The following is a 13,920-nucleotide window of genomic DNA, read 5'->3' as shown; positions in this document are numbered from 1 at the left end:
AGCTTCAGTTGGCTTTCTTTGAAAGAAAATGTGGTCCTAAATACTAGAATGACAACAACAAAAGGAGTGTTCTGAAAAGCATCTATACAAATCTCTGACTTCTTAATGTTTGCCAAAAGACATTTTCAGAAAGCAACTTTTGCCTATCAAGTTATTAAAAAAATTGCTTCATCCAGACACTTTTTTCTATGAAGAATATAGAATCTCAAAGAAAATTGGTTGAATAAAATATGCCCACTCTTTGCCCTTGTTTTCATCTAGCACTATACTCCAAAATACAGATAAAAAGAATTCCATGCATTGATAAGACAGGATGAGTAATACATTATTATATCACCATATGTTATCTGTTAAGCAATAAGGATGGGTTGGCCACTTCAGAGATACGAGGAAAATGGATTGTTGTCTATTAAGAAAACAAATTTTGCATGCCAGAGAGATTCCTGTGGGAATGCTTATAGCTTTCTATGAATACTACTATTTCTATGGGCCTGTGAAGTCCACCTTTCTCATGCAGCTGTACCAAACATGACTGGCTGCAGCTGAGAATTCCCTTCAGCTGATGCCTATGCAAAATGGTTGTTCCACATGCCATTCTATGATGGCCATACAAGGTTCATTTCACATTTTTCAGTATGTGATAATATTTACAGTATCAATAACAAGACCAGAACAATTATGGATGTCTTCCCCTGCTCTTTATTTCAATCTCACTTAGAACGCTGACCTTCTCTTTAATTAACTGGCAGTATTCTGTACTTCATAATGTTATCAACCAGGATATCTCCTTAATGCTTTAAAAACTGATGAAACAAAAGGGCAGAAGTTGTGTTAATGTGTTACTAGTTTACATAGATTTATGGAAATTAAATGGAGGATCAAATTCACCAATGACTGAGTGAAGGAGAACACATTATTAAGCATGAACACTAGAATCAGTGATTTTCTGGCATTTCTGGCAAAAAAGTATGCTTAATATTCATCGTCTTGAGACATTTGCCCTATAATTATTTAAGTGTAAAACAAAAAGCTTTACCTGAATGTAACATAAGAGGGTAAAACAAATAGGTTGGGTAAGTTTTGGCTGCCGTTTCTAAATCTTGAAGACTTAAAAAATATTATTTTATATAATTTAATTGTATTATTAATATTTTATATAATCTAAATTTCTATTAAACAGATTGTTCTTACAATTTATTATGTCAAATAACATCCACCAACAATTATGTCAAATAAGCTTAAGTGTTCATATATCCTATTTATTTAAGCGGAAGGATTTTTACAATTAATAAAAAGTGCTGAATACCTTATGATATTAACATCAAACATAAAAATCTAGTTGCCTCAGAGGATTGATATGTTGAATCAGAATTAAGAATCAGCACAATTAAACTCCTCAAAAAGAGCACAAGTGAATTCTTTTATCCCTTAACTTCATAAGTGGAAGAAGAAGATTCACTTTTGTATAACAGACTTAAGGAGAGAAGATTCAGGGAGAAAAACTGCAAGTGTAAATTCAGTTCTCTGCTTTTATGTGAGGGAAATGCTTAATTCCCAAATCCCAGAAAAAGCTTTTACCACCAGTCTATAAATCACCAGGATCTGGCAAAGGCAGCAGTAAAATAGCTTTGACTGTATTTGGTCCTTCCAATAATTTTTACTTAGCAGAAAAGAATGGTCAAGGTTCTCAGTATTGAGAAAGAACTCACTATGGCATAAAAGATTGTAATGTACTAACTAGAGAGAGTTAAAGGACAGGGATCTAGCCTATGGTTTCTGAGTCCTGGATCAATTAATTTTCCATTTAATATGTGAACAGTCCAGAAACTTCAGACAACCCTTCAAGAATACATCAGAGAGCCCAAGGCTCCCCCTTTCTCCCCTTCCAGATGAGTTCTGCCACCCTAGCCTAGGCTGTGATTCCATCTTGACAGTTCAATAAACTTTTAATTCCTTGCTCTACCAGGGTATAGTTTCCCTAAGAGGAAACTTCACCAGCAACACAAACACATCTTTCATGACGTCTACAAAACATCCTGTGTCAGATCCACAAAGCTGAAACTCAAACTCTCACACTTCTGTGAGTGAGTGCTCTAAGGCAGCAAGAATGTGATGCAAATTTATTTAAAAGACAGATGGAGTTTAGTGCACTCTTATTAACGAAAGGTGCAATACACGTCTCCTGAAGAGAGCAATGGAAACACACAAATCCATATGTTTGAGGAGTTAAAAGGGAATTACTGTAGGGTTTTTTCCTTTTTTTAAATAAAGGATGATTACAAAAGCCAGGTCAGTCTGTTTCTGTCCTCTGAGAAAGTTTTTCACTCAAGCTACTGGTTGGCAAGGAGTTATTAATAAACTTAGCAGATATATGGGTTCATCATGGAGGTAAGGAGATAATCCTTTATGTCAGTGAAGCCAAATTACCATGCTGGGCTATTTCCTTACATGCACACACCTGCACATACACGCACACGTGCAGAGACCTATGTTGCTCCACTGCACACTCATGCTCCCAACTGCTAAAATAGAATTATTTTTGAGACTGAACCTGCACTATTTAAAACACTTGCATTGTGTTGGGATACATAAGGATATCAGTTTAAAAGGCTGTATACAAAGTAAACATTTGTAGAAGTCTCTTGTATTTTCAGAGTAAGAATAATATTGTTCGTAAAATAAGGATGCCACTAGGAATTAATTCTGCACATGTGCTGGCAAAACTGAACTTCCAAAGTCTGTCTGTGTTGAGCTCGTTGCTGCTGATTTCCCTTTGACTATTTCGATCCTAATTTTCAAAATTGTTTACAACTTGGGTGACTGGTTTTAAGCATAAGCTTTAAGCAGTAAAAGCAGACTATTAATTTTTTTGCTAATCGAAATTTTATGGTTTTCTTCCTCTCTCTATTACAGAGAGCAGGCTCCCCTTACAATAAAAAGACTTATTTCAGATAGTGTTCTGTTGGACCTCCCAGGGACTGAATCAGTTCCTAGTTTCTTGCCCAAGCTGTGAAAAAGCTACCTTTCAGAGAGACAATTGCAAAGGGATGAGGACCCCAGACTTAAATGGAAATCATTGTAGGTATTTGCAAGGCAAAAGACACGGCTCTAACACTTCACTACTGGGAAAAATCTTCATGTCCCTGCCAAGAGGATTCTTCTGTGAAGAAGTAGACTCTGACAGGTTCTAAGGAACTGACTGATCTAAGACTAGATTCCTCTAGTTTCATATTCTATCCTTTTGACTTAAATGGCTTTAATGTGGATTATGTAGTCCTCAAATACACAAAAGTTAGCTGCAAAACAGGAGGGAATAGGTTGTTCAAGTTCTCCACAGGGCAGAAGATAAGAGATAGGGGAATGACACCAATTGAGATGTAATTTAGGAAAAAAAGCTTTATAAAAGGTTATTGAAGCCCTGAAGCAAAGAGCCTGAGAGGATTTTGGAATCTCCATCATGTGTAATTTTTAAAAAGCTGTCAAAGTGACTTGGTTATAGCTCATCCCTTTGGGTAGAGAGAGCTTAAGTGATTTCTTAGCTACTTCAGAGATTTATAATTATTACTATACAAGGAGAATGTTAATCCATAATACATTCCTATGACCCTTTTACCCAGACGTACTGCTAAGTCTTCTATCAGTTTGTCTTCAAAGTAGTGTTCTTCTGTTTCAATCCAAGATTTGTCATAGCCTTGAAGAAAGAGATTGACGGCTCGGTGTCTAAAAAGGAACATTTAAAACAAAAGCTGTAAACTTGTAAAAAGAAGTTTTGGCCAATATGAATTTCATTTAGCTTGAACAACTGTCCAGTCATTACAATAATAATTTAAAAGGGAAGAAAAAGTTCTATGCTAAAACCTATCACAGCACCCATTTAAAAAGAAAATTTACATTAAAATGTTTTATTTAAAACTGTGTCACACTAACTTGCTAAAATATAGTAATAATTATTTAGGAATAGATAATAAATAAAACTGTAAAGAAATTTAAATGCAACAAATAAAAATAAATTACCACATTGGTGAGTTTCATGTTCTTTATATATAAAATATTTTTATAATTTTTAATACAAATATTAAGATAACAGAAATGGATAACTTTGGATTGTGCTCAAATAATTGCATTTTTTAAAGCTGAGGATTACACTTGAAATTAGAAATTGAAAATTTATTTTTTTGTTATTCTTTTCAGAAGATGGGGAAAAGTAATTAAACCTAATAAATAAAGCAATATACAAGCTATAATATCAAGTTTATCAATTACTGGCTTTCTTTTTTTTTTTCCTTTTGAACTTGCCAAATAGCTCTGTATGAACTGCAGTGGATTTGTGAAAGAACAATACAGCTCTTACCTTGGCAGATTATACAATGGTGCCATTCTAAAGCAGGCCACTACTGCTCTTTTCCTCTGTTTAGACAGCAGCTTATGCCACACTGCTTTTTTGGACCGCTGAGGATGCTCAACCTGTTACATGAAATACACATGGAAAAATAATGTGGCAATGTCCCTAGTGTCAGGAAACAGTAATATTAGTAAAAATGTTAGTTAACAGATAAATCAAGTAGAAAAGCAACAGAAGAAGAATAGATCAGAAAAAGGGTTCTAGACAGAGTTCAAGCATTCAGCCAAATCATAGAATCAGAAATTAGAAAATAAACTTAAAGCAAAAATCTCCCTTTCTTGGTACGATGTAGATATTCTTCTTTTTCACTTCATTCTACTTTTGCTATCTTTTATATAGCACACGATCATCAATAAGGCCATCTCTCAGGAAGCCTTAACTTTCAATGCAAAGAGCCTTCTTTCATTCCAGCTTTTATGTGTAGCTCTTTACACATGTACAGGTAAATTGTACTCTCACATTGCCTCAGACAATATTGTTAAAGAAATTTTCATGGATACAAAAAATCTTTTATTTGTAATATTTACCATAATCAGTTATGATGGGAAGGAAGTAACTTCAGGAAAGAGTGACAAGTACAAAGACTCAAGACTAAATCTTTCCTGTGAAGTAGCACACACAGAATGTACATCAAATGTACATCAAAACTTCAAAATACTTTAGCTACATTACAGAAAACTAAAGCTCTGTCTTAAAATATATTCTCTTTCTGCATCTTGGCTCTACAGCAGCATGAGATGAAATAGGGTGTGCTCCATCTTTATCTTTTATGCCTTTACGGTTTCTTCTTCCACCTTTAATTCTTTTTTCCATCCCAAGAAAATCACTGCTGTGGTGCTGAAGAGCACCTGCATACTTCTGTATATAACCTGACTGGATAACTGGGAACCATGACTGCAGACTGTGCTACAGATCACTCCTTTCCCACAGCCTATTTAGTCTCTGTGACTTATTTCACACATCTTCCATAAAAATTATATAATTTGATTTAACCTATGCAGCTATTGTAGAGTTAAGGGGAATTGAACTTTGGAGTGGGCTGTTTGGTTTTTTATGGGTGGTTTGTTTCTTTTACAAACAACTACACTGCTCTGTGTTCCAACAGCATCAAAAGAAGCCAGTGGAAGTTAGCATTTCTACCCCAAAAGTCTTGCTAATTCTCCCTTGCAATAAAATCAAGTATTATATGAAAAAATGCAGTGAGAATTCTGATATTTATGTAGACTCAAAATTCAATCCAAATTTGGTTATCAAGTTTAGTGAAATACAAAAAAATATTAATAGTTAAACAATGAACATTTAATTAAACAGACAAAAACACTGCCATTCAGTGAAATATAGAATTAAACTTGTAAGACTAAATAGGAGCAATCTTAAATAGGTTCTTCATAAAAGGTAAAATAGAAAAGAAAAATATTTTTTAAGAGGAAAGACAAAAAACATTCACTGCAAACATGTTTACAGTCACAAAAACAAGTGCCAGCACTACTATTTAAAAGTCAGACAAATCCAAATATGAAAGTTAGGTAATTAGTAATATCTTCACAAACAATTATAAAACCCTCAATACTTTCCCAAAAGAAATAGCCTCGGCCTACACAAGCAGATTTCTGAAAACAGTAAAAACAAAGAAATTAGGTCTGCATGGAAAGAAAACACAAAGAATGGACTGGGCATTCATTGCCAGTGCAATACAGAAAACTATTAAAGTATAGATGGAGAACAGAGTATTTGTATACAAAGAGCAAAGGATTACTCAAGATTGTCATAAAAACACATGCAGTGCTCATATATTCACTAAGTTTTAAAGAGATTTCCCATTTAGGTAACAAAAGCTCCTGAGAAATAGGTGCAAGGCAGCCATTAAAAAAAAAAAAGGCAGAAAACTTGTCAACAAGTCATTGTTTAAGTCTGATCAGAAGTATTGATCTTTAATGTTGATCTGGATGGGAATCCATCCTGTTCTGTACTATTGCTGGATCATCTCAGTCAACTTTGATAAAACCAAGGTAGAAGAGAAAACCTTTCCCTCCCTCCCCCTCATATTTCTAGCTTTTCTCTAGTCTTCTTTCCTCAGAGCAAACCTATATCCTTTCAAATCAGCACCCATTCTCCTCTCTCGCTCTCTCTCAGAGGCAAACCATGATTGACAAGGATTTACTTCCATACTTCTATCCCTTTTTGCTTGCTCCCTGCATATTCAGCAACAGGTAAAAATTAGTGACTCCTCTTTATTCTCTTCTACAAAACTGTGTAAGGCTGTTGAACTTGCAGCAAATCCATATCAAAGCTGGCAAACTATATGAAGAAGAGTTGTGTGATGCAACAGACAGGACACAGATATTCAGATCAACACACCTTCTGCAGAGCGTGTATAAGAGCACATTCACATATCTCTCGGGTTCCTATTGACTGAACCAGTGACTTCCTGACAGTGAGGAAACTTCTTGACATTGGATCTGAAAACTTTTTGAACGAAACCAACTAATCTAATGAGAATGCAAGAGAACCTTGAATTTTCAAATGTTCTTTGAAAAGGAAAAAATAAAAGTAAAATTTATATGAAGATAGTTTGTAACGTATGGTCTGCAACCAGATATATTCATGTCTGCTATGAGGAACACCTTCAAGTTATTGTCCTGTTTTTTCACTACATGTTAAAAAGAAAAAAAACATAATAAATCTTAAGTGCATAATAGGGAATAACTCAAAGAAAAGTCACAAAAATAACTTATCAGCTAGTCTTTGACCTGTAAGATGTATTCATATAGGAGATTTTTAAACTTCGTATTTTAAAAAATATGGAAAGGACAGAAAATAAAAAACAAAATTATATAAGTAAAAGTTATTGCAGTTCAGGCCACATAAGAAGCTCATATATTAATGCAAAAACCATTAAATAATACAACAGAGTTTTTTGCCAGATTCTGAAGCAACTTAAAGTTTCTGACCGAGTTTTTCAGAAAAAAATAATTCCTCCAACCTGCTTCTGCTGTTTCTCGAATGCAGCAAGGAATATATGAGTTTTCCATATTGGCCAAACAAATTGTTGGAGCTGCTGCAAATACACTGCAAGATAGATATGACCATAATACTGGACTACAAAACACAGGATTAAGCATGTAAACAGTAGCTATCAAAAGAAAGAAAAAAGATTATAACATTAAATACAGCAGGTGAAAGTACAAATAAAAGTGTGAATAATTTTATTTAGATTAAGAAGCAATGAAATTGGTAAAATGTGTCTAACCTGTTCCAGGTGAAACAGCACATTAGCTATATCAAGGACCCTTTCCACAGTCTTCTCTGGATCTGAGGAATCTTCAGTCCTGTTTGGCAAATCTTTGTAAAGTGCCATCTGCCATCTAATGGCAGGATCCTCAAGCTGCAGGAGAAAGATTTCACATGTCACCAAGGCAAGATGTTCCAAACAGTTTAATTAGTAGAGAAACAGCTTCAAAGGTAAACTGAAACACTTTATATGGCTAATTTACACATTTACATCACCCATCCAGCATCCATTACACTGTGAGAACAAGACTAATTTGTGCAATGCTTTGTAAGAGCTTCCGGAAAACAAAGTGTTTTGGGTTGGAAGGCAACTTTACGGCCATCTACTTCCAACCCCTCTGCCATACACAAGGACACCTTCCACAAGAGCAGATTTCTCAAAGTCATGTCGAACTCGGCCTTGAATACTTCCAGAGATGATGTATCCACAGTTTCTATGGGTGATCTGTCCCACAGAACTAAAACACTAATAACCATACAAATAGCAAAAAATCATTGGTCAACAAATAGCACTGGCACCAGCAATGAATATAGTATTTGAGGAAAAGGAACGAGTATGAGGTACACAGACATAATGTAGTATACTGCCTTTCCCATTATTAAATTAAACAACACTAAGAGTTGCTCTATTAGTTGGGATTACTTGGTTTTCAGTCATGGAAATTAGTAGTATTGCTATTATTTACATCTATTTTAAAATTTTTCTTTAATTGTTAGAAAATCCTCATTTTACTGATTATTAGCTAAAAAATTAGAAGTTACTTTGGAAAACTGAAATTCAGATGCATTTGCTTATCAGCCTACAAATTATAAAGAACTTTAAGAAGCAAAACGGTTTTTACCAAGTTTTTCCCTTTACATTTAATTTTTTCTACTTCATTAATTTGTAATTCTCTGTTTTACAACTGGTGTTTTCTTTTAGGTTTGTTTTGTCTCCCCAGTCCTTCTGCTAATCAAGACTAATGCAACACACTTTGCAACCATTTACCGTGCCAATGACACTGATGACCCATTTTACTGAGAACTGTGGCAAGTGATCATTCCTGATTCTGCAGCTGCTGTTGCAGACACATTGGCCCAGATGGCTTGAGAACTCAGGGGGCTTAACCCTACAGATTTCCCTAGGGCTTGAACTCAACACTTACTTGTCTAAAATTTCTTTGTGAACCCAGATTTCAATTTGTGCTTGAGACAATAATGCTAATTCATCTCCTCAAAACATATTACGATATAAGGTTTACTCAAGTTCCAGGAATGATTAAAAACTTACACAGTCGTTCATTAATAGTTTATTACAACCTAGAAAGCCACATTTTGCAGGCATTTCTTCCACCTTTCGGCTTTTCCATTTCTTAACAACTGGCACATCCACAGTCTTTGTTTGAGCATTTGACTGGATCATCATGAATGGATAGTCCACAAAAGACTTTTTAATCACAGGTGGAGATGTCTTTTGATCTGAGGACTCCTCACATTCTATCAAGGTACAGCTTTTTTGTATAGGTAGTTTTCTAAGGGCATGAGTAGTTGGCATTTCAAGGTGTGAATTAGAATGGCTGGAAGAAGATTTTGGTGACTTGAGCTTCATCCATGTCAAAATGAATGCAAGTTTCATCATCAAATTCTTGAAATAAAAGGCTTGGTACTGAGTAACAGCATGCAGGCATGCAAGGAAAGGAAAGACAGAAACAGGGTGAAGACAAATGTAGACAAAGGTAGACAAATGCATGAAATAGACGCCATAACATTAATAGCTAAAGATTCAGAAGGATGATTCTTTAACAGTGTAGTACTCCAAAAAGGAATCTAGATAAATTACATTTTAGCTCTTAAATGTAAACAACAGAATGTTAGGTGTCTGTGAGAAGAAGTGGTTAACAGAAAACACCATTTAAAGAAAGAATATTGCTATGGTTGGAAGCAAACCAGCCTTTCAAAAAGCAGTATTTTTCCCATATTTTGAAAGCCACTTTACACAAACACCACTATAACTAAGTTACATATTAATTCATAGTAGAAAATAATAGTTTCAATTTATAAGACCATTTGGCCCTCATTCCATTATATCTGATTCAATTAGACAACAAAAGGGCAGTTATGCATGATGGCATCATTTTTTGTAACAAGAAACATCATCTTGACTGTATAGTGACTGAACCTAACAACATCAGAGAATTATGGAATAAATTGTATTGCAATTTGTACATAATTACTGAATTTAACTTTAGACGTTATACTTCAAGTAATTAGCTACACACATTTAGTGTTAACTCTAGAATGTGTCACTGATAAATCACAGTTTTGTCTGCAGTTAACTACTTGTCACATGCAGGTCTAAATCAGAGCTTTTAAAAGTTATTAAAGCAATATGTAAACAGCTGTAAAATAAAGCTAACTACAACAGCAGTTTAGTTTTGTTATCTATGTTTTATGTCGTTCTCTTTCAGATTTTCATCTTCCACTGGGAATTCATTCAAATATAGGAACTTCTACAGTCACTGATGAAAGGTTTACAATTGGAAAATCCAACAGTGTGGATTTTGATTTAGCTAAAATTACTTTTGTCTTAATTATCAAGGCATTGTGAAATTGCATCAATCTAAGACATTTAAAAGAAATTTTATTCTCATGTAGTATAAACAGAGAAGATGTAAGTTGCTTAACAAGAGCAAACTTTTAATTGAAGCATAGGAAGCTTCTGAAGAGAAAGCACAGACCAAGGTATTAGGATGTATCATGACTTCCAGCAACAAAGCAGTAACAGGCAGAAATTTCTTAACAGCAGAACATATCACTGAAGAAACAAAACAGAAACTGAAGTAGTTAAAACAGGAGGGTAAGTGCTAAACACCAACATCCCAGGCAAGACTTGTAACTGCATGGCTCACAAAATTACAATGTAAACATACTGAAAAAGCCAGAACAGAAATATCTATCACTTTCACTAAGAAAACAGTATTGAAGTTTATACACAAAATCACCTCATGTTCAAAGGTTTTATGTTCATGGCATTCACATTGTTTAAGTACTGTTGCTCGTTAAGATCTTCAGAAACACTGCTTTCTTCCTAGTACTTGCCTGTTTGTTTTCTGCTTCTCAGTATATAACAATATTTGCTATATAAGGATAAGTATTTCAAGGTTTTAGGATTTAACCAAATCTTTTGCTTTTGAGTAAACTTTTCTATGTGCAAACTCTATAATTTAAAGCTACTGGATTAAATACTTTTGTTGTTAACATGGCAGAGACATATGGAAAATATGATGGAAGAAAATTAATCTTCACATATTATTCAGGAAGAACCATCCCACTACCAGCTCATCAAAAAAAAATTATTACTGCCATGCACTGATTGCAGTGGAATCTAGACTTCTGAATGATTCTTAAGTAACAGTCCAGAAAAAACAGCACCAGATTTTCAAATCAGGTTTACTCTTTTGTGACCTTTTAATAAGCATAGAAAACAGTAGTTCAGTTTTCTCTTGAGGTGAATAAAAGATGGGGAAGGGGGAGGAGGTAGAGGACAATCCTAAGTAAAGCAAGATCCATTGGTACGATTCCATCTTTCTTCAGTAGCAGAGACAGATGCATAATTTTTTTACACTTCCATATTCTGGCTTCTTTTTCTTTATTTGAAGCATCAATAAAACAGTTCCATTATGCTGGCCATTTCAAGATTTTCCCCTAAAGCTATTCACCTGGCACTAATTGGAATTCAGTAACAGAAATCTATACTTTTTCCCAAAATACCTTATTTTCCCAGGGCTGAAAAGCAGGAACCAAACTGAGAAAACTGGAGATTTTTCACTTTACAGAGTATGTCAAAATGGCAGCTTTCTTTTCATTCACACTTCAAGCTGATATTAAGTAACTTTGAGCATTTTGCAGACTTTATCTCAAATAGCAGCAGGTGCAGTTTAAACAGTGATAGAACTTCCTTCCATCTCCAACTTTGTATTAATGGTGTGAATGGAGAGAGATTTGAAGGGCCATATATCATTGTATATAGTGCACATAAACACACATTAAAAACCTAACATTTAACAGTTAATATTAACAAGTTACTTGACAGAAGAGAATAAGGGACTACAAGTTATCCTAATAAACCAAGGCAGGTTGCCATTATACAGCGCCGACAAATGAATATAAAGGAAGAAAAATCAAATTTAAAAGCTGCACATAGATTACCTTGCCCTGAAGGTGAAGATTACTACGGATGACATCTCGTACTTCATCTTCAGTGTCTTTCTGCCAATAGATTACAAATCATATAAATTAAGAATGGAAGGTAATTAGGAAACGTTATGATTCATATAAATATCAACCTTGGGCTTCATAAGATGATGAATGAAACTGACAATGTGAAAGATTGAGAAATATATCAGAGACAAACCTTTTCTTAACCAAGCTTGCAGGATCAAGTACTGGATGCCATCATACATATCTGATCACAGCAACACACTAAATGCGAGCCTGACTTCAAATTGCTAACATACACAGACAGAAAGTTTGACCAAATAAAGTCAGTAACATGAACAGAGCCTTTTATGATTTGAGTTCTCTTTTTTTTGCAGAGCTCTTTCATAGCATCCTTTATAGGATTCAGTTCAGCAGTCCAATGATCCTATAACCCCCTAGAGTGTATAAAGTATTATAGCTTGAGAAAAGGAGTATATTCAAAATTTAAATCAAAGTATTGAACTGTGAGTATATACCCAAAAGAATCACTTCTGAAACAGTCTATCCCTACAGAAATTCTTTCATTCACATGAGAGTGATTAAAAAGAATTAGTTATATTGGGCACAGAAGTTAGGAAACAGCTAGTTCTTAATTTTATGAGAGTCACAAAATCAACCAGATTAGAAAAGACTTTAGAGATCAACTCCAACTAAATTCAAGCTTCATAAAAATATAAAAACCACTATTTTGCATTAAAAATTAGGAGAAAGAAATAATTAGTTCAAATACTGAATGCTATCTCTGTTCATATCCTATTATTCTGAAATACATCCATACTGATCATAAGTATGTTCAAATTGAAATGTTTTAAGCCATGAGGAAAATATGTAGATATAAACCATAATCACTCACTGTGCCCTTATAAAACAGAATTATAATCTTGAATCTCTGCATCAAGCTGTAAGAATTAGCACAGGGTGAAACATTAAAAAAATTAGATTAGTAAATATTTTTAACTTTTAGAAGTGCAAAAAGAGCACCTACCATGCTAAAACGATTTTTGGCCAGTGCAATTAGCTCTTGATCTCCAGGAGCACAAATGTTTAGGCCTATTGGAAGCAATCTCTTCAGTGCTGCCACAATGAGAGAGGTCTGCATAGAGTAGCGGTCACCTTTTCGCTTCATCTTCTTCCTTTCCTGGTCAGAAACTGCTGCCTGCAGAATAAAGTAAAGATTAAAAAGAAACCAAATCCAATATTAGATAAAAGAATTTTACTAGCAACTTTGCACTTGTCTCTGGTTTGACAATTTCCTTATTACCTATACAGGTGTGACCTCATCCAGGGGAACTGGCATTTTAACATTGCCAATATTTTGTAATGTGTTACTCAAATGTCTACCTTTTGCATCTCAACCCAGTGTTTTCAATAGATTTCTTCACCAGAAAAAAAAAAAAAAAAAACAAAACCAAAAGCAAATCTCCTCCCCTCAAAAAAAAATCAAACAAAAAAATTAAACAATAAAAGCTGCTTCTCTGGAATCTTGCTGACTCCTTCCCGTCACAAAGAGAAAAATATGATTACGCTACCTTAGACATCTTAGATTTGGTGTCACTGATAAGGAAAGACATGTTGTTGATTTCATTTTGTACCACAAAGTTCTGCTCTTCCCTTTTGAAATTCTGAAAATATACAAATCTCAGTTAGAAGCATTTATATGAGTCATCTATCTAAACATACCTTAAATAAAAGTACAAATTAAGTAGAAATCTGTAAAATCCACAAGTTAAGACAAGGGCAGTAAAAATTAACAGGTGATCAACAATGTCCTTGAATTTCAGCTTCATTTACATTGCATAACTCAGGTAGTCTATGTTTGGGGATTTTCTCCATGTTAGAGAGAAGGTAATGTTTCTCTAGCTATGAAAAAGACATGATAAAAATCTCACCCCTCCTCCAATTCAATATTAAAATATTGTACAGGTTTTCCCTTACTAATAAATTCATAATTCATTTTTCCCCATTATAAACTTCCACTATATTCAGGT

General features: G+C 34.3%; 1 protein-coding gene across 1 annotated transcript in view; it reads right to left on the bottom strand.

Annotated features, from left to right (window-relative positions):
• The window catches only part of RYR2 (ryanodine receptor 2), a 384,696-nt gene that overhangs the window by 56,308 nt on the left and 314,468 nt on the right, over nucleotides 1-13,920 (bottom strand). Inside the window, exons 70-75 of the mRNA XM_066546800.1 lie at nucleotides 13,462-13,554; nucleotides 12,918-13,088; nucleotides 11,882-11,941; nucleotides 7,653-7,787; nucleotides 4,352-4,464; nucleotides 3,624-3,720 (exon numbers count right to left, since the gene is read on the bottom strand). Of these exons, the coding sequence (XP_066402897.1) occupies nucleotides 3,624-3,720; nucleotides 4,352-4,464; nucleotides 7,653-7,787; nucleotides 11,882-11,941; nucleotides 12,918-13,088; nucleotides 13,462-13,554 (669 nt within the window). The remainder of the gene's footprint in view (nucleotides 1-3,623; nucleotides 3,721-4,351; nucleotides 4,465-7,652; nucleotides 7,788-11,881; nucleotides 11,942-12,917; nucleotides 13,089-13,461; nucleotides 13,555-13,920) is intronic.

The sequence above is a fragment of the Molothrus aeneus genome, chromosome 3 (assembly GCF_037042795.1).
Source record: "Molothrus aeneus isolate 106 chromosome 3, BPBGC_Maene_1.0, whole genome shotgun sequence".
NCBI lineage: Eukaryota > Metazoa > Chordata > Aves > Passeriformes > Icteridae > Molothrus > Molothrus aeneus.
Note: the sequence above shows the minus strand (reverse complement) of the source record. Positions and strands in the feature narration are given on the sequence as shown.